The 20,719-nt window shown below is 52.9% G+C and overlaps 1 protein-coding gene across 2 annotated transcripts; it reads left to right on the forward strand.

The window, feature by feature from the left end:
- The first annotated feature begins 273 nt into the window (after window positions 1-273).
- Window positions 274-17,060, forward strand: Rab3il1 (RAB3A interacting protein like 1). Of its 2 annotated transcripts, XM_021207643.2 has the most exons (10): window positions 274-399; window positions 8,578-8,833; window positions 9,254-9,349; window positions 9,432-9,509; window positions 10,145-10,363; window positions 12,116-12,244; window positions 12,335-12,447; window positions 14,535-14,634; window positions 15,934-16,000; window positions 16,828-17,060. In XM_021207643.2, the coding sequence occupies exons 1-10, from the start codon at window positions 389-391 to the stop codon at window positions 16,908-16,910; spliced, it is 1,152 nt and encodes a 383-aa protein (XP_021063302.1). In that variant the 5' UTR covers window positions 274-388; the 3' UTR covers window positions 16,911-17,060. The 2 variants fall into 2 exon arrangements, with proteins under 2 accessions (XP_021063302.1, XP_021063319.1); XM_021207660.2 differs by lacking the exon at window positions 10,145-10,363.
- Window positions 17,061-20,719: the final 3,659 nt, after the last annotated feature.

Here is a 20,719-nt window from a genome sequence, read left to right on the forward strand (position 1 = left end):
GCTGAGACCCCCGAGAGCCATTGTAGGTTCTCAAACAAGGGTGGACCAAAAGTGCAAGGCAGAGAGTGATAGGGAAAGGCGGAGGCCAGCTCTGGATGCGAGATGATGGAACCAGTACCGTTCGCTCTGGCGGGTCATTGTCCCCAGGCAGCAAGAGGGACAGGGCTGGGTCGGCAGAGGGGCGGGGCCGGGCACGTGGCCTGGGGCCCGCCTCTCGGACACGTGACCCGCCCATGGCAGGGGAAGGGCTCCGGTGGGGCGGAGCCGCATACCCTAGGCGGCCAGCGGGACAGACTGGCGGTGGAGCGATTGACAGGCGGCAGGGCAGCTCTGGGGCCCCGGCAGAGTTGGTGGCGCGCGTGGACGCGGCTGCGGCGGAGACGCCGGGATGTGGAGCGGGTAGGTCCCTGCACGCCGGTGGCTCTGAGCTCGGTCTGGGCCGCGCTAGCCTTCTGGGATGGGGGAACAGGGGCTCACTGCTGTTGTTTGCACCCCACTTGGGAGATAATCTGTACTCTCAGCCCTGCCCGCAGCAGCGAGGTGCATTGTAGCTTGAGGACACACTGCAGCCCGAGAGCTGAAAGGACCTTGGCAGGACCGATCTGAGTTGCCCCAGGGTGAAAAGGGTGACCCCTCCAACTCCTAGCTCCAGTGGAGCGCATGAGAGAAGTGGTAGTGGGGGTGGTGCATAGTAGTATGTATACCTCAAAAGTAAATCTGGGACACATATTTAAAGGAGGGGACACCCATGAACTCTGGAGAAGCAGTGCAGTTGAGAAAGCTAGCTTGTCTCTCCAAGGTCCCTAGCTAGTTGACTGGAACCTTCTGATTCAAGATGTGAGGTGAGTGGTACCTTACCACAGTCTGAAGGGAGATAGGCACAGACCCCTGAGTCCTGGGTGAACCCCTTTCCCACCCCTCATCCTCACTCCCATCTGTTAGGGACCATCGGTCCTTGAAGCTGACTCCTGTTCTTGGCCAGTCTAATAGGAGACCCTGCCCCGTGTTCACATAGGTTGATGTTCTTTCTTGAATTTAGGCAAACGCCTTCTCCTTCCAGGACTGCAAAGACTAGGTCTTGCAGGTGTTCCTGCTAAGGACTGTTTCAGGATAGGCAGAGGAGAGGCGGAAGGAGGAAAGCCCTGGGCAGGGGAACAGGTGAGATCTATTTACTCTCACGGACCCCAGCTGATTGGGGCCGAAATGCTAGGGGAACATGCGGCTTCAACCTCTGCCGCGGGGGCCACCAGAACTGAGCTGCTGTGGGGGTGTGGGCAGGCTTGATCTTTTAGAGGCAGCAGAAGTCAGCCTGTGTTTGTTGGAGATTTGCTCCAGGGAAAGAGGTTAGCTGGGCTTGGGAAGTGTTTGGGGTGGGTTCCTGGTGCCTGCCTCTGGTTGAGGCAATTGCGCTTGAGGGGGGGGGATGCATGTGCCTGGGGCTGTGTGTTTGAGGAGCAGACTGGTCTGAAGGAAGCTGTGAGCCTTTCTGCTGGGTGGATGAGACAACCCTTAGGGGAACAACTCCCCCTTCTCTGGGTTGGAGCCAGCTTGAGCACTTTGGGGGAGGGGGAGGGTCAGAGGCGATGTCAAGTGTCCTGTCTCTCTCCACTGTATTCCCAGGTCTCTCGTTGAACCTGGAACTTGTTTAGCCAAGCTGGTGGCGAGTATATGCCAGTGATTCTCAGGGTGCTGTGTTCCCTCACAGTGCTGAGCTTGCTGGTGCATATGATGGCCACATTGGGATTTGAACTCAGGTCCTCATGCTTACACAGAAAGCACTCTTACCCACTGAGCTGTCTCCCCAGCCCTTGGACATAGGGATCCGAGTCTGAGTGTCTAGAATGTGCTGGGGGCTTAGGGGCCTTGGAGCACTCCACTCCCTGCAGAAGGTAAGAGGGACCATGCTCCGGGTCATGTCAGCTCTAAGGTATATCCTAGGAGGTGTGTACCCTAGCCCAGGAAAGCTTGGTGCCCGGCCAGTCCAGGGTCCCTGGAGGTTGGCTTCCTGCTGTAAATTGAACTGAGCTATGGTGTTTTGTTTATGGCAGAGTCCTAAATGGAGATAAGCAAAAGTGACTGGACCCTGTAGGAGCCAGCAGTAGAGATCCTTCTGAGGATAAACCTTGAACTCTGAAGGAAATGGCAACACGAGTCTGATTTTTGGAGTAGGGGAAGTGGGTACAGGGTCTCATGTAGCCTAGGTTGGCCTCAAACTCCCCATATAGCCAAGGATGACCTTCTCTCTCCATCTCCCAAGTACTGGGATGACAGGCATGTACCACAGTGCCCACAATGCCTGGTTTAGGAGTGCTGAGAATGGAATCTGGAGCTTTGTGTTCTGCGCAAGGACTCAGGCAACTGGGCTGTGTGTCCAACCTTAGTCTCATTTTGGTTTGCTTTATTTTGGACACAGGCTCTTACCATATAGATTAGGCTGACCTGGAACTCTTATAAAAGAAATTTTTATTAGTGGTGTGTGTGTGTGTGTGTGTGTGTGTGTGTGTGTGTGTGTAAGTTGTGGGGAAAGAGCACATGTGTCACCACACACATGTTGAAGTCAGAGGACAACTTTGTGCAGTTGGTACTCTCCTACTACTTTTTGTGTGGGTTTTAGGGATCAAAATGAGGCCCCCAAGCTTATACAGCAAGCCTCTTTCCTCGCTTAGCCATCTCACTGGCCCTCAGGTAGAATTTTTAATCCTCTTGGCTTAGCCTCCTGGATGCTGCCCTGCTATGCCTGGCTATCTAACCTCACTTTCAGGGGCTCCACCACCCAACACAGATACACAGATCGGGCTTCCCCTCCTCCACTTCCTACAGTTTCATAGACCTGTGGTCTTGGGGGCCAAGTCCACTCTAGGTGATGGAGTGGGGAGGTTATTTTGAGAGTTCTGAGCCTAACACAGTCCTGGGAACTTTAAGGTTGGTCGGCAGAGTCCAGAGACTGAGTTCTGTGCTGGTTCTGTCCCACTGAGCAGCCCCACGACATTGGTGTGACCAGCTGGCCTCAGTTTCTCCACTTCCTGGATAGGACTAATCATGCATATCTCTAGGGAGACCCAAATTCTAATGGAATGCTAAGAAAAAAAAAAATTAAGATCACCCTGCCTCTCAGGAGTTAAAGGCCGTGCCTTTACCCTTGGCCAGCAACCAGGGAGTTCCACGGTTGCAGGTGTCTAGACTCTGCAGTCTTGAGCAAGTCATTTAACTGTTCTGGGCCTTCACTGCCCTAAGAGCTTCTGCCATGAGACCTACGTCACAGGGGACTGAGGGCCCCAGGATCAGGCAGATGCTCTTCCCACTCACCCTGGTCCTTCAACAGATGGAAGTATCTTGCCTGCTGTTCCTTACCCTGCACTTTTGTGTGTAGGATCAGACCAGAGACCCTCAGTAGAGCCCTGCCTCTCCAGGCCTGGGAACTAGATATATCCTCAGTAAACCTCGGGAAATGAGGAGGGGAGGGTACAAAACAAAATAGGTGGTGAGGAGGGGATGCCATGGTGGCTCCTGAAATCTTCCTTGCATCTATGGAAGGACTAGGGTGTAGAAGCTGACCGAGTAGGTGTTTACTAGGTGTTTACTAGGTGCATGCTGTAAATGTCAGAGCTGTGTGTGTGTGTGTGTGTGTGTGTGTGTGTGTGTGTGTGTGTGTGAGAGAGAGAGAGAGAGAGAGAGAGAGAGATATCTTGGACTAAATGTATAGGGAGCCCCTCAGAAGCCTGTACCAGCAGAGCATGTGATTCTTCTCTCTTATCTAGGCCTGGCTGGTGAAGAGACAGAAGTTTGTGTCTCCTCCTAGACTGAGCTAGTTTGGTAGTTTGGCCTGGGGTGGGGGCAGTGGCAGGAAGAATCTGGCCTGGCCACCTACTTAGTCTCTTGATCTCTTTCTTCCTCCCACTAGGCCCTGCTGCTGCTCTTGCAACCCCACCCTCATGTGCCCCACTCCCCTCTGTCAGTGGCTTAGGCCCATCTTCTTCCTGCCCTTTGTGTCTCTTTGCCTTGACTCACTGGGTTCTGACCCAACTCTAGACCCTACTACCAAAGAGATAAACTGTGTGTCTGATCCTCAGGGTCCCCCTCTGCCACCCACCCCTAAGCCCAGGCTCAATGCTGGCTGTTCCCAATGGTGCCTCCCAACAGCTGCCACGGTCCTGCCTTTTCCCTTTAACCACCCACAGCACTCTGTACTTCCCAAAAGCCTGAGCTACCCCCTTTCGCTTCCTGGAAGACCCCTTCCCACTTCCTCATTCCCATCCCACAATTCTCATTCACCTTTCCCTTGGTTTTAAATTAGCTTAGTTAATCAATTACTGTGCTGCATATTTTACCTTCTCTTCTATCCAACTCCCACTCTACCCCTACCCATGCCCATGGACCCCCTACAGTGCGTCATCTGCCTGTGTGTCCTCCCTCAGCTAAATCCTGCCCAGCAGGCAAGGAAGCCCTGGGCATCACCCTTCACCACTCCTCCCTTACATGGGCACAGTCTCCGACTTCCTCAAACCCCATCTGCATCCTGCCTTACTTCTCTGAAACCTCCATTCATTCCCACTTCTGGGGGGCAAGTCACATGCTGTTTGTGCTGTGCCTGCAGTCTGGGGGGGGGTGTCTGCCCTGCACAGGTTCTGCCAGAGCCACTTCCAGACCAAAAGCAGGAGACAGCAGAAGGGGGGGGAACGGGCGTCAGTTCCAGTCCTGTCGCCTCCTTGCTTTGTACACTAACCCTGCCTCATTCTGGGCTGCCCATCTCACTGTGTGACTGTCATGACACCCATGGTGCTGGAAGTGGTGGGCGAGCTGGCCTGAACCTGAACCAGGAACCTGGAACCCCTGTGTACATGCTGGCTTGCTGGGCTTGTGGGCTGCTTATATATAGAAAGCCATTACAAAACCGTTGCTGGTACCTCGTTGCCACCTGGGAATCAGAGTCATATGTCTGTCATTCTTACTTAGTCTCCTAAATGGGTCTGAATCCACTCCCTGCACCATAGCTCTCTGCCCTTCGGAGAGAGTGAGTTCCAGGCAAGATTTCTGTAGCTTCCCCAGGCACCAGAGGCTCCCAGCTCGCCCTTTTCCCTGCTCCAGAGCTGCGCTCAGGGCCCCCTCTGCTGTTTATTTAGTGAACCATTGTGGCCTGGAAGAGAGAAGGGATTAACTGTAGAAAGCAGTAGAGGGCCATGCCTGCTTGCTGAGGAGCCCAGAGCAGGCCGACCTGTCCAGGCTGGGAGAGGTAGAAGCTCAGAGGGTCCAGAGAGATCCCTGTTTAGCTCTGGCCAGGAATTCCTGATCAGAGGGGTTTTGAGCATCTGAGTGGCTGACAGGTCACAGTGTTCAGGATTCCTCCTTTAGTTATGTTTTGAGGGGTAGAGAGACAAACATTCGTGCTGCCTCTACAGGACAGGCTGGCGGACTGGGGATTGCAGCCACTGCACTGTGCTTCCTGGGGAAGTAACCAACCCAGGAGAGGGCTTCCTGTACGTGGGGGCCTCAGCTCCTAAGCCAACTTCAGGATGGGGGATGTTGGCCACCCCATCTGCTTCTGACCTTGACTCTTAATATCTCTCACCCCTAGATTGATTCCCATCCCATAACATGCTCCTCACAAAAGATTATATTCCCACAATGTCTGAACTGAGGAAGTGCAGGGGTCTCAGGTTCCTACTTAGTGGAGATCTGAAGAAGAGTTCACGTGCAAATTTCAGGCTGAAGTGTGTGGACAGTCAGAGAGTCTGGCTCTGTTGGACCCATGAAACCCTTTCCTCCTTTCTCTGATTCTTTATGAATCACCAGAACTGCCCTCAAAGGGAAGAGGATCTGCAGACTAGAGTTGTTGCTAAACACACACACACAGTTCTACCCTTCTTCCCCTCCTGCCTCTGCTATCCTTGCCAGGACACGAGTGCCTGTGGGTTCAACTTCAGGACCCAGAGTCAGGGCGAGCATTTTGGGCATCTCTGCCCAGTCGGGGTTGATCCCTATTCACCCAGCACTGTAGCAAGTGAGTTCCTATTTAATTTTGATAACCTCCCTCTGCCTCATGGCTTCTTTATCTATCTATGGGGAGAGCAGATTGCAGGAGCTTCAGGCATTCCCAAGACAAAGCATGGCCATGATCTTGGCTACAGTGCGCCCCCGCCCCCCGCCAGGCCATCAGTCTAGGCAGGGTGTTTTCTGACTTAGCAAGAGTCCAATGTGAGCTGGACTAGGTAAGGCTTCTCTGCTGTAACTCATAGCTACGGAGCTGCCCTGGGCCTAGAAACCCTTGATCATCAAGCATATGTGCTGATTCCAATACTCGCCCCATAGCAAGCCATTTGGTCAGTAGCTGGCGGTGGGTAGGGGCAGGCTGAAGACCTGGCTGCCTGTCTCCACACGATCCCTGACCAGTTTTGGGACCTCCATGGAAGTTCCCTCCTCTCTCTGAGCTTGCACCCCTATCTGTAGTATGGGGGAAAGACTACAATTACTGTGTAAAGAATATATATATATATATATATATAATATAATGTGGGATGTGGGGCGAGAGAGAGAGAGAGAGAGAGAGAGAGAGAGAGAGAGAGAGAGAGAGAGCTCAGTCATTAAGAGCACTTACTGCTCTATCAGAGGACCCAAGTTCCCAGCACCCACATTGAGAGCAGGACTGCTTGATGTTCTACCTCCAGGGGATCTAATACTTAACTTCTGGTCCCTATGAGTACTGTAAAAGACACATATATGTACACATGAGTACAAATAAATCTTATACACACACACACACACACACACACACACACACACACACACGAGTAAGCACTTAGTTGATAAAGCGCTTGCCATGCTAGCATGAAGACCTGAGTTTGAGCCAGGCACGGTGGCACGCTCTTGTAATCATAGTCCTGGGGAAAGAGGCAAGACAATCCCTGAGGCTCCTTATTCATCCAACTGAAGCCAATCAGCCGACCACAGATCCCAGTAAGAGACCTTGTGATAACTCCAGGGAAGTGGTCTCCAAGCTTGACCTCCAACCTCCACATCCATGTGCATAGACATGGGCGTAACAACACAAACACATAGACGCTGACACACTACACAGAGAAAATGCCCAGTCCCTGGGCAGAGTTCTCATCCCATACAGCTGCCACAGCACTGTTAGGGGCCTCAGACCTCAAGAGTTCTGTGCCAACAAGACGCCCCCCCCCCCCAAAAAAAAAAAAACAAAACCAAAAACAATGGTATTAGGACAGTCTGTTTGTCTCACAAGCCCTGGTGGAATGGCGAATCTCTGCCCTTACCTTATACTCAATGAGGCCCAGTCCCTGCCAAGCAGGGCCCAGTTCCAGGAGCCTCAAGGCTACATGTTGGGCCTGTTCTAGGCAGAGAGAAGGCTGGGTTGGGCAGTGGCCAGAGTCCTGTTGAAGGAGTTGGCCTTGGGCTCACTGCTGTAGTGTCTGAGAGCTCAGATTCTCTGTTACTCAGAGGGAAACTGAGGCTCAGAGGTTCTTTGGTGAACTTCTCAGGGGCTTGAGGACGAGAGAGGGGCAATCCCCAACATTTCCTCTCAGTTATTCCAAGACCCAGTCTCACTGGCCTTGTGTTCTTCTAATGCAGGCTTGGCGGAGCCCCTCCTCCTCACTTCCCGACGGTTATCAGTCAGCCCAGCCCCCCTCCCCCAACCCGCCAAGCCACCGCTGCTCTGAGGCTGCTGGCTCAGAGCCCCAGATTTTGCTGAGCAAGCAAAGCCAGAGGTGCTGTCTCTGCACAAACGGCCACTGGCCAGACCTTCCTCTCTCCCTTCTCCAGGGTCTGCTTTCTAGGGGGTGTTGTAGCTCCGAGGTGGGAGTTGGTTAAGGACACAACCCCCCCAGTCCTTCTAGGGGCTTCAGCTTCAGCAAGGGGAGGGCCCTGAGGCTTCCAGAAGAGGCCACGTTTGTCTTTGGTCGCACAGAAGGCCAGGGAGAGCTGGATTTTGCTCCTCACTCAAAAAATCCAGGGGTGGCAGGAAGTGGGTCTATTATGCCTGGACTATTTGTAGACTCTTCCTGCCTGCTGAGGCCTGGTGCTTCCTCTCTCGTTCCCCTTTGTGGACTTCTATCATATTGATATTCCCACTAATGATACCATGGCATTGATAACGTTCGCTCTGCTTTAACTGTGTTGATCCAAACCCATTTAACTGCCTCTGCTGTGCTAAGGGTTTCTGCCCATCCCTTTCAACTCTTGGAAGTGACAAACATTGGGACAATCCTATCTATGGTGTAAGGATTGATACATTTATATTCATTTGTCAGCTCAACAAATATGAATTGAGTTTGCACCTTGTGGTGGTCGCCTGCTGCGTACCAAGCACTGCCCATTGCTCTAGGTTGGGGATGGTGGGTGACAAAGGTGCATGAGTCCTGCCTCATCCCCTAAAAAAGTTCCTGCTTGGTCATTCTGCCCTTGTGACAGGCCAGTTACAGCTCATAGTGGCTCTATTTTACAGACAGACAGACTGAGGCTTATGTGACGGGCATGTTGCCTAGGGTTGGTCCCTGGGCTCAGTTCTGAAGGTCTTGAGTCCCCATCCTGTATGTGCTCATGCCCTTGTTTGCCTTGCAGCCCACCCCAACGAGACGAGGGCCTCCCTGTGGGCCTCTCCGCTATCCCAGTCCCCTGGGAAAACCTGGGTCCCAGCAAAGGTAACAGGGAGTCCTCAGGAGGCCTGGTAGAAACCTCCACTTCCTGGGAGGAGGCCCCGGGTGAGGAACACCCGGCAGCTGCTCCGCTGGATGTGTCACGCCTGCGCAGCTCCTCCATGGAGATCCGAGAGAAGGGCTCCGAGTTCCTAAAGGAGGAGCTATACAAAGCCCAGAAGGTGGGTGCTCCAGGATAGGGTTGGGGGCTGACGAAGAGCCAGCTGCACTGAGTGAGCCCAGATAGCTGTGGAAGGAAGGAAGGGAGAGGAAAAATCACTTGTCAAAGCCACATGCCAGGCCAGGGCTGGAGTCCTGGGAACTCAAAGGAAAAGGCTGGTTCAACCTAGGGCTTCAAGCATGCTAGGCACGCACTCCATCACCGAAGTCTCAGAAGTCTAAAATGACTTTCACACATCCAGGCTTACCCGGAAATCTGCTTCCGGCTGCTTCCGGCTGGGATGGGCTGTCAGGCTAGGCTTTTAACCGTGCATGGGCTAGAGTACCACTGAATGTCAGATACCTGGTGACAGACCCAGAACTGGTGGCTGGGGAAACAGAGACTGGCTAGGGCAGGCTAACAGCCTCCTGCCTGCACCCAGGAGCTGAAGCTAAAGGATGAAGAGTGTGAACGGCTTTGCAAAGTGCGTGCACAGCTGGAGCAGGAGCTCGAGGAGCTGACAGCCAGCCTGTTTGAGGTATGCTGGGGCAGCCTGGGAACGGGTGACCCATGTGTCCGGGGTCTTGTGACCCGCTCATGCAGAGGTGCTGCTCTTCTAGGAAGCTCACAAGATGGTTCGGGAAGCCAACGTGAAGCAGGCGACATCAGAAAAGCAGTTGAAGGAGGCTTGGGGCAAGGTGAGACCCATCCCTGTGTACCTAGGCCAGGGCATGGCTCCTGGCATAACCCGTGCTAGGAGGTACTACCAGCAGCTAGCAAGGGCATGCAACAGACTTACCAGACATCAGGAAGAGGAGAACCCAGGTCTGGGACAGGTAGCGTGGGTCTGAAATTAAGTAGCCCATGCACCAGACTCCATCAGTGCTCTTGTGGCACTACGGAGACTTTTCTTGGGTCCTCTGGATCCAGGAGGACCCGGTGGTTATTATAGCTTCTCCTCCTGCCTCCAAAGCAGAAATGTCGGCCGTGGCGGTAGAGCACAGGCAGGGAGTTTCCTCTCTGGAGCGTCTGCCACTCAGTAAACATGAAGCTGGGGCTGCTTTTCTTGGCTTCTGGGGACCCATGAATACTTAGTGGGAACCCTAGGAAGTTCCCAGATGCCTGCCTCCCGCAGTGTCTCACAATGTGACCTGAGGCAGGCCATGTCTCCTGTCAGCCTTGGGTTCCCTATCTCTAGAATAGATGTCTTAGAGGTGGTTCCAAGGGTAAGGAGACAGGTTAGGTGCTGCTGGGGATGCTTGGCTGCCAGGCTGTGGTAGCCATGGTGACATTGACCCCATGTTGGGGTTGATGGTCATCTTGTCTGGGACAGATCGACATGCTACAGGCAGAGGTGACGGCCTTGAAGACACTGGTCATCACATCCACACCAGCCTCTCCCAACCGTGAGCTCCACCCACAGCTGCTGAGCCCCACCAAGGCTGGACCCCGAAAGGGCCACTCACGCCAAAAGAGCACCAGCAGCTCCCTCTGCCCCGTTGTGTGCCCCACTGCAGGGCACATCCCCACCCCTGACAAAGAAGGCAAGGAGGTGAGGCACAGGCCACAGTGGGCTCACCATCGGGAGGGTTGATCCTGTTAAACCAGCCAAGTCAGCATCGTGAAAAAGCTACCCTGACCCCTCCTGTGGAGCCTACCACCCCTTTCTCTCCTCTCTGGGCCTCAGGGTTCCCTTGAACCACGCAGGCTGGGCAGGCTGACACCAAGCAGGAGGAGATAATCTTTGAACTTGAGGCTGTTAGAACCTGAAGGCCCCCTCTCAGGACACCTCTTCAGAGGTGCACTTTCTGTGTTAAGAGTGATAGGTGCCACTGGACCTCTAGAGAGGGGCCACCTGGTGTTTTGTGACTACAGTCTTTTTTTTTTTTTTTTAAGGTTTATTTATTTATTTATTTATTTATTTATTTATTTATTAGCGATTTATTTAATGTATATGAGTACACTGTAGCTGTCTTCAGACACACCAGAAGAGGGCATCAGATCCTATTACAGATGGTCGTGAGTCACCATGTGGTTGCCGGGAATTAAACTCATGACCTCTGGAAGAGCAGTCAGTGCTCTTAGCCACTGAGCCATCTCACTAGCCCGTGACTACAGTCTTAAGGTCTAAGACCACACTGTGACACCTGTGTATTCTAGCCTCCTTGGCTGCGATGCTGAAGCAGCTATGGCCTTAGACAAATGTCTCTCTCCTGCCTCAACAGGAAACAGAGGGAGGGAGGCTTGGTCCAGGCTGGACTGACATGACCATAGGCCATTGGGTAGAATTTCCATCACTTCACACGCCACATACCATGCCCCCCTTAGGGTGAGGAGTTGTGTAGACACTAAAAAGCCAGCCTTTTTAGTATCAGAGGATCACCGGGGAGACGTGGGGTGAGATTCAGCTTCCTGGACTCAAGCCCATCCTAGCTCAGAACTTTCTTCATCTGTCTCCTGAGCTTCTAGGAGGGAAGTGCAAGCAAGTCCTTTCAGTCCCCTTCTGAGCACCGAGCTTCCCACTGGACACTGACCTCTCCTCCTTCCTCCTGTCTGTCCGTCTCTGTCTGTCTGTCGTCTGTCCATCTGTCCACCCATCCCCTGGCCCAGCCTGGGCTGCCCCCTCTACTCTCCCTGCTCCTGTGCGTGATCCCCAGCAAGGCCATCCACCTCACCTACGAGCCGACCTGGCAGCTCCCATCTGGGGAGCCGCCCACAGCCCCCAACTCCGATACCTCTCTCTCCTTTTCCCGACAGGTAATGGCTCCTTTAAGGGCCACACTCTCTCTCTCTCTCTCTCTCCCCTCTGGGCTTCACTTACTGTGCATGCAGCCCAGGGCAGGCCATTGTTGCCCCTTCCAGTGGGCAGCAGGGGAACCTGTGAAATGTTCGTTCTCTCCTGTGTGCATGTTACCTATATGTGCATCCTGGACATAGAGGGAGACTTGCGGGTTCCTATGGGGACCCACAGGTTCTCACAGGCTTGCTCTTGATGTTTCTTCCAAAAGGAGTCAGTAGCAGCATTCAGGCCAAGGCCTTGGATCCGAGTCTGTGAAATTGCAGTGCCAAGAAACTTAATGTGCACCCAGACACAAACTGTGTTGTTCTGAATTCTTTGGTGCAAAGGGCAGACAGGACCTCTTCTTTGCCTGGACTCTGCTCCCCTGCATGGCTGCTGAGGACAGGCCCGATGGTCCATTGAGCCCTCCTGCATCTCCCTGCTCTTCTCTCCATCAGCTCTGCTTTCTCTGGTGTGCTCACCCTCATTCCCTGACTGCCCCCACTTGGCTCTCCTCTCCTCCAGGTAGATACGACACTGTTTGCAGAGTTCCAGGCTTGGAGGGCCTCGCCTACCCTGGATAAGAACTGCCCCTTCCTAGAAAGGGTGTACCGGGAGGACGTGGGCCCTTGCCTTGACTTCACAGTACAGGAGGTGAGGCGGGCTGAGAGTGGCTAGCTGGGGACCCAGCCCGGTAGTTCCCTGTCACCCAGCATCTCACTGTGCTTCCCTGATTTGTCACAGCTCTCGGCTCTGGTTCGGACTGCTGTGGAGGACAACACACTCACCATTGAGCCCGTGGCTTCACAGACACTGCCCGCTGTGAAGGTGCCCACTGTTGAGTGTAACAACACCAAGTAAGCTTAGTGCCCTGGGTCCCTTCCTGCCCACATGGGAACATCCAGCATGGAGCCTTGGGCAGCTCCCTGGGGGGACTTGGGTATGAGCCTGAGTCTTGGGCCTCCTAGATGGATATAGAGCCTCAGGGTGGGTAGGGGCTGTAACATTCAGGGTAACTGTCTCCCAGGGTTCGTGAGCTAACCCAGGGACTCCCAAGAGATGGACATGGGTCTGGGGATAGAGCTTAGTAAAGCCCTTGACTAGCATGTCCAAAGCCATGGAATCTGTCCCCAGCACCACGTAAAACCAAGTATGGTGGCATACACCTGTGATGCCAGCACTTGGGAGGCAGAGGCAGGAAGATCAGAAGTTGAAGGTCATTCTTGGTTACATAGCAAATTCAAGAAAAGCCTGGCCTACATAAAATCCTGCTTAAAAAGTCAAAATAGAGCCAGGCGGAGTGGCACACGCCTTTAATCCCAGCACTCGGGGAGGCACAGGCAGGCGGATTTCTGAGTTTGAGGCCAGCCTAGTCTACAAAGTGAGTTCCAGGACAGCCAGAGATATACAGAGAAACCCTGTCACAAAAACCCCCAAAAAATAAAAAAATAAAAATAATGAACTACAAGGGAGGAACAGTCATCACTGTCCCCATGTAAGAGCAGGAGTTATCTTTGACAAAGATTCCTGCTGCTAGCTGGGGTCTTTTCTAGCTGTAGCTAGTCATCCTTGCTCCGTCTCTCCTCTTCTGTCCCAGAGAGATACTGGGCTCTGATTGGCAAATATGTGATTGCTAGTGGCTGGCTCTATCTCCTGCAGATAAATAACAGCCCTGCCGTCTTATCCCACATACCGCTCAGCCAGCCCTAAGCAGAGGTAGCAGCAGAACTAAGAAGTTAAGGTGGACTGAAGACCGGGCAGGTTTTCCCCTTTGGCATTCCAGAGCTTGTTCAGTGGGGGCTGGTTCCACAAAGGAAGCCTGGCCACACAGGGAACATTCGAGCCAGCTTTATAGGCAGAGGGAAAAGAATGAGTGAAGACCTGGGAAGCTGGAGTTTGCAACACTTGAGAGTCAGGACATAGCCATGGAGCAGGGATCTGGGGTTGAGTCTGGAGAGGGTAGCTTGAGGCCGGAGTATAAAGAACCTCTGCAAGGTAGGGCACCAACTTACTAAGATGGTATGTTAGGGGGCACCAGCAGATGTCTCCTTAAAAGAGAGTTCTCTCATCCATTCGACCTCTCAGTCAAGGAAGAGACAACAAACACTATTAATTGTTCCTTGACTTGGGATTCTGTAACTACATCCCAGGTGATCTGGAAGCCACAGGGAAAGATGATGGGTTCAATGTGGCCTTTGGAGAAGCTCCTGCTATAATGTAGAGAAGAAAGAAGGAGTGAGGGGAAAAGAGAGAGTGGTTGGAAAGAGCAGAGGAAATCCAAGCAAAAGGGATGAGTGGTCTGGGGACATGGTGACCAAGTACGGGTGTAGGGGTGGGAGCCAGGAGAGTTCATCATGGAGGTGGGGCCTGTGGAGGAGCAAGATTTGGGAGCAGGAGTCTGGAAGATGGGCTCTCAGGAACACTGAAGCCTAATACATGGGTAGCTAGCTGAAGGTGCTAAGTGGGTTTCCTCGGCCTGACTGCGGGGAGAGGTGATGACATGGGGAAAGGGATTCTTGTGAGGCTTGGTGAGCAGGGGACAACACAGGGCTAGATGAAAAAGTCTACTGTGGGGATGTGAGAGGCAGTCAGACCAGAATCAGTTAGAGAGAGAGGTGATTGGGCATAAAGACCCCCGTGGGGGGGGCGGGTTTCGAGGCTGTGGAGGGTGAGGCTCTCACACCTGGCATGAGGTTGACCAAGCTCCCCTGCCTATCTGGGGAAAGGGACGGGGTCTGGGCATGGCTCCAGCTGCATTTGAGGTTTATCCTGAAGACTTTTGCCCTTCCCCACCTCTTTGAACCTGGGCTCCTTTGGAAGATGGGAGCGGGAAGGCCCTCCTGCCTGCCTGCTGTGCTCGCCCTCCATGCATCCTCTAGCTAGGACACTTTCCCTACACCTGTGACCCTCACTCAGCACCTTACACTTCCTCTGTTCTCCACAGCACATGTGCCCTGAGTGGCCTGGCGCGTACCTGCCACCATCGAATCCGCCTGGGGGACTCTGACAGCCACTATTACATCTCACCGTCCTCCCGGGCCAGGGTGAGTCCACCATCCTTCACCTTTGTGCTGGGCAAAGCTGTGTAGTGGAAGAGACCGGAGCTGAGGAGGGTCTGATGGTTTGGTTTGTGATCCTTGCTTAGAGACACTGAGGTGCTGGCAGAGAACACAGCCCCGGGGAGAAACTCTACCACTCTGTCTGCTGCCAGCTACTGACCAGGCATCTGCGTTGTGCCAGCCCTCCTCCCCACACCCCAGCCTTTGGGCCACGCCTGGCTGGTGCTCCTCTCCTTTCTCACACTACCCTGCTTGGACAGCCTTCCCCCAGTTCCAGCTCTCTGCACCCTCTCTGGCTTCCTGGCGAGTTCTGTGTTTGGGGGACCAGCAAGAGCACCACCCCTCTTCTTTCACTCACCAGTCTCTGGGTGCCTCACATGTAGGGTATCCTACCCGAGAACCCTGGGTAGGGGCTCCTGTGGGTCTAGCTGCCTGCTACCTTCCGTCCTCGCTGGTTCTTTAGATGTAGAGCCTTCACGGACATTTCTGGAGCTTCCCGGTGGAGGGAGGGAAGCAGGATGAGGGCAGGGAAAGGGGGGCAAGCCAAGACCGGCCTTAGCTTCAGCTAGATCTAGAGAGAGTCCCAAGCACAGAGCTACCTCCATCCTAGCCAAAGAGCTGGCCTGTGTTCCCTCCACAAAATGGGCACCATGGGTTCAATGTAGCCTAAATCCTCAGAAGCTGGGGGAGGGGGCCAGGCCTGGGGATGGCCGCTGGGCAGGATAACAACAGAGCCCCTCTTGTCTAAGAGCGTTTTTTTTTGTGGCTATGCCAGTGAAGCGTCACTAGAGCTTGGGAACAGGCCTCTCTAGCCATCCTTGGTCCTCATGTATGGACCGAGGCAGCTCAGGAGAGTGACTCTAATTGCTTTTCCTGGACTTACACATGGCACCTAGTTTATGTCTGGCGAGCCCAGACCTCCTTGCACAGAGGACTGAGCTTGGCTGTTAGTGCTGGCTGCCTGATTCCATCTGCCAGCTTGGCCACTGTCTCACTCCATGCTTGACAGTCTTTATCACAGGTAAATGGGCACGGTGAGTGTCTGTGTCCCACCCACTGCACTGCCAGCCGGCAGCTGTGGCAGGTATTCTTAGGAACAGTGGGAGTCTTGCTGTTGCTAATTAAGCCTGGGAAGCCGAACTCTCTTAGAGTCAGAGAGCATCCCCTGGCTCTGCCAGGTACCTGGGACTGATTGTTATGGAATAGGGTCCACAGTGGCTTTCAGAGGGGCCCCTAGAGTATGGGGAATCCTGGCGGGTCACACCCTCTCCATTCTGCCCACAGATCACTGCAGTATGCAACTTCTTCACCTATATTCGCTACATCCAGCAAGGTCTGGTTCGGCAGGATGGTGAGTGCCCCCTAGTGGTCTTTTCCAGGAATAGTGCCCAAGGGAGAGAGACGAGGCAGAATGGGGCTAGCGGATTGGCCTTCCAAGTCTTCTTGTCAGCAGCAGCAGAGGCAGGAATCTAGGGTTGGTTCCTCCAGTAGAAGACCAGAAAAGGGAAACATTGTAGGTTAACAGAGTTGACCTGATCCTCCTTGGTGCTGGGTTCTGCCTCACTGGAGCAGCAAACCTTCCACATCACTGGTCATGCTGCTTTTTCTTCTGCATAGAAATCTCTCTATAGCCGGGCGTGGTGGTGCACGCCTTTAATCCCAGCACCCGGGAGGCAGAGGCAGGTGGATTTCTGAGTTCGAGGCCAGCCTGGTCTACCAAGTGAGTTCCAGGACAGCCAGGGCTACACAGAGAATCCCTGTCTCAAAAAATGAAAACAAAAACCAAAACAAAACAAAATCTCTCAATGGCAGCAAAGACAGCATTCCTGTTACTAGCTTTGACATTCAAAGTTCTTTATGATGGGTCTCTCCTGTGACTCTTGTCTACTTCTTCATGTCCACCAGAAATGGCTTTCCTGCCTCCTGGGTCCTCGCTTAAAGGGCCTTTCTCCAGACATAGGGACTGGGGCCCTGGACCCTGCTCATTGCTCTGGGGTCAGGGTGGGAAACATTCGCAACTGGAGAAGTGTAGTTAAGCCCATTATGAAAGCGACTGTGTGCAGTGCATGAATGCCTGACCAGGCTAAGGGGTCTCTCACATCACTGCCCTGCCCCAAATCGGAAAGCTGGCCAGGGCAGTTGCATGAAGTGACCATGAACTGTCCTCTCTGTCTACAGCTGAGCCAATGTTCTGGGAGATCATGAGGCTGCGGAAGGGCATGTCACTAGCCAAGCTTGGCTTCTTCCCCCAGGAGGCCTAGGGCATGGCCCCAGGCCTGAAGTAAGCTCTGAGCTAGAGCAAACAGCTGCCTTGGGACAGACAGACAAGAAATCCTGGAGCCAGCTCTGAGCCAGAAGCTGAAAGGACAGATAAACAACCAGGCTGTAGAGACAGTTCTGAGCCAGTACCACCCATCNGTCCTGAGACAGACAAAAGGACAGCCTGGCCTGAACTTCATGAGATGACCCTCTNGNCCACTGAGCTCTGTTGCCAACAAGAGAATCTCAAGAAGGCACCAAAGACCAAGGTGCTCGGAGCAAGGAGCTCAGCCCTGGGGAGAGGACCCTTGAGTAGCCAGTACCCCCACCCCACCCCACCCCACAATCCCCTGCTGCTTACCAATGCTCTCTTGCTACCACTTCTTCAGAAAGGGACTGTTCTAGGGTGGCTGGATTTCCAGGGCATGCTCTACCCACAGCCTCTAAGCCCTGGGACACCAGCACCCCCTTGTGGCCATTTCTCGTTCAGTTTCCAAGTGGCCTCATTCTACTGCCCCAGTGGTAGGGCAAATGTCTCCAGTCTGAACAAGGTAGAGGGATAACTGCCCCCCCCCCCCAAGTGCTCTGAAGGTGAGTCCAAGATCCCTCCTCCATTCTTCTGCATAGAGGCCTCTCTCTCCCCGTCCTCTCCACTTCAACACCATCTCCAGGAGGCCCTGTTTCCTGAAGTTGCCAGGAAGTCTGGGCCCTTTCTTCCCAAAGTGTGCCACCAGGGGAGCCTCAGGATTTAACCCTGGGCAGCCATCCAGACTTCAGGGGCCTTGTATGTGGGACGGGATGGAGAGGCCGGGCCAAGCAGGACATGGACCCTGCCTTATCCATCATAGCCCACTGGGAACTGGGCTTGGGGGAATCCAACCTGGACATATCCCTCACCACGCCCCTATTTCCTTCAAATGGAATGTAACACGATCTCTATTTAATAAAGGAAGGCTTTGTTGGTAGGGGCTAGGCGGCAGTGGCCTTCACTCCTGTGCCCTGGGGCTCTGGCCAGGGCTTGGGCATCTGAAGGAATGAAATCAAATCCTTTCCTAACTGGCCTCGTGCTTGGGATTAAACCCAAATCCTGAAGCTACCCCCATGGCTACCACCACTTTCTTGCTGTAGGGAAGACTGTTGAAGTTGTCCTTAGCTTTTCATGGGGCTATGAGGGATTGGAATGAGTTGACCACTCTCTGGGAGTTCAGCTTTGATCTGTGAATCCCCCCACAGCCCCTAGAGATGACCCCAAGTCTACTAGAAGCTTGGAGTCAAAACACCCAGGCTTCCTGGGGCTGATGGATGCCACCTGTCATAGGACAGATGGGGACCACAGAAGTGCCAGGCAAAGTGGAGGTGGGGGTAACCGGGACCCTGAGTGACCTCAGAGTAGGACTGAGGAGAGAGATGTCTTGTGGTTCCTGCCTCGGCCCAGCCAGCAGGGCTTTGTGCTTTCTTGAGAGGAAGGTGCAGCAGATTCTGGGTTGGGACAGAGGTGGTCAGTAGCCTATGGAAACTTCTCTATTGGCCCGAGGCCCAGGTGTACTCAGATGGTAGATCAGCTGGGGGCTGGCCAGAGCTCTGTCAAGGTCCTCTGCCTTCACATGTTCTCTGGCCAGTAGCTTGTTCCCAGGACTCTGCCGCCTCCACTACCCCTCTGTGTTCTTACATCTCCTCCCTGCTCCACTATGACTGGAATCCTTTGCCGTGTCCCCAGCCCCCATAGACACCTGGTCACTGACCAGAACCTGTCGTATCCACTCATTCACTAATTAATGCTGGGGTTTCCTCTGCTGGACATTGGCCATAATGTGCATACCAGTAATACATCTACATCTAGGTTACTGAGTGGAGTTTAGTAAAAACCAAAGGATGTCAGGGAAGGACGTGGTGTGCTGTGTGGGACCCCCATGGCATCCCCCGCTGTGTCAACCCTTGTTCACCTGGAGACAAGAGTGGATGAAAGCCTGAGCATTTTAATCAGTTTTAACTTCTAGGTTCTGGGCCCAGCCATGCAGGACCACAAAGCTACCAGGAAACACCCAGAGGCCCACAGGGGACCTTACTCCCCTGACTGACTTGTCCTGCTTGTACAGAGCGTTGGCCATGGTTAGATCCCAGGTGGGGCCATCAACACAGCCACACCCTGCTAGTAGCAATTAATATCTAAGCGCTAGTCATAGCTCGCAGCCCTCTCTGTGAACCCATTATTCCAGTCTCTTAGCAATGTTAAAACATGCTATTATCCCTCACGTAAATGGATAAAGGCACTGGAGAACACAAAGAGGTCCTGAGGCTGGGTTTATTTACCTCAGTGGTAGAGGCTTGCCTAGCAAGCACTGGTTGGGTTCAATCTCCTCTGCTCCAGAAAAAAAAAAAAAGTCACAAAGAGAACCAGTATTATTAACCCACCTCTTGGTGGTTTTTTTTGTTTGTTTTTGTGTTTTTATACTGAACACTTTCAGTGAGTGTAGGTTTGTCACCTCTTTAATTGATGCAGAAGGGTGTATGTGTGTGGGGATCAGTGCTAGAGTGCTGAATTCAAGGCCTGAGGTTTGGTCCCCAGAACCACACACACAAAACAAAAGACAGGGATGGAATTGTAACCTGGGTTTCCTCTGCTCTACCCTGGAAGTAACTCAGGGCTTTGACTCCTGGGGCTGACTTGGGAGGTTAACTGCCACACCAGATGTTCTTAAATTTTCTAGATAAGCTACTTGGGTTTCTATGAAGTCTTGGCACATAGGAATCATCTGAGCTCTCCTTGGCTAGCCCCAAGTCTGGCTTCTAGGCATGGAGGTATTGAATCTGGGTAAGCACATTTACCTGGTGCAGGACCCCGAGATAGCTCACTTTACCATCTTGGTGCAGCACCTGAGCTATTTCAGTTCACCATCTGCCAAACCTGCCCTGATTTGAATCCCGCCAGGGCTGTGACCTTGGAGCAAGTTGCTTTTCTCGGTTATGAATTGGGATGATTATTCTTCCCACACAGGCACACACAATCTTCCCTCATTCGCTCATTCATACAATGCATGCATTTGGTGTTTGTGAGTTGTGCATGTGTGAATGCACATGTGCCGTGGTTCACAAGCCAGAAGACAACTCTTATATTGTCTTGGTCCTCATCTTCCCCCTTGTTCGAGGAAGTCTCTCTCATTGTCCCTTGATGCATAGGTCAGGCTAGCTTCTGGGAATTCTGCCATCTCTGCCTCCCACCTTCCCACTAGGAGCACAGGGATTACAGGCATGGACTACCGGATCAAGCTTTATAAGATTTCTGTGTTTCTAGACTCAGGTCATCAGACTTTCACAGGAGGTGCTTTACCCACAAAGCAATCTCTGCCATACTTATTTTTTTTTTTTTTAAAAATAAAAACCAAACTTGTAATCTTATACATTTTAAAGTGTAGAATTATACTTGTGCTAGGCACACTCACACTGCCATGAAGCCAAGCTACAAACATTTTGCATCTCGCAAAACAAATGCTATGCCCATTGAATAACTCCCTATTTCTCCTGCCCCTAGACTGTGGACATCAGCATCCCACCCTCTGCCTCTGAGAATCTGAGTCCTCTGGAGATCTGATGTAAATGGAATCAGCATACTCATCTCCTAGTGACTGGCTTGTTTCACTTAATGTAATGTCAATATCCATCCATGTTGTAAGATGACAGGATTCCCTTTTAAGGCTTAGTAATATTCTGATGTATGTGTAACACCCCACTGTGTTTATCCGTTAATTGGAGACAGACATGGGTTACTGGTACCTGTTAATATGTATGAAAATTTCTCTTGGAGACCCTGCAT

Source organism: Mus pahari, chromosome 1 (genome assembly GCF_900095145.1).
Source record: "Mus pahari chromosome 1, PAHARI_EIJ_v1.1, whole genome shotgun sequence".
Classification (NCBI taxonomy): Eukaryota; Metazoa; Chordata; class Mammalia; order Rodentia; family Muridae; genus Mus; species Mus pahari.

What these genes read in the sequence shown, in the direction of transcription:
- Rab3il1 (XM_021207643.2), top strand. An exon ending in TTGACTTCACAGTACAGGAG is followed by an intron (nt 12,245 to 12,334) that starts GTGAGGCGGGCT and finishes GATTTGTCACAG; the next exon opens with CTCTCGGCTCTGGTTCGGAC. An exon ending in CACCGTCCTCCCGGGCCAGG is followed by an intron (nt 14,635 to 15,933) that starts GTGAGTCCACCA and finishes TTCTGCCCACAG; the next exon opens with ATCACTGCAGTATGCAACTT.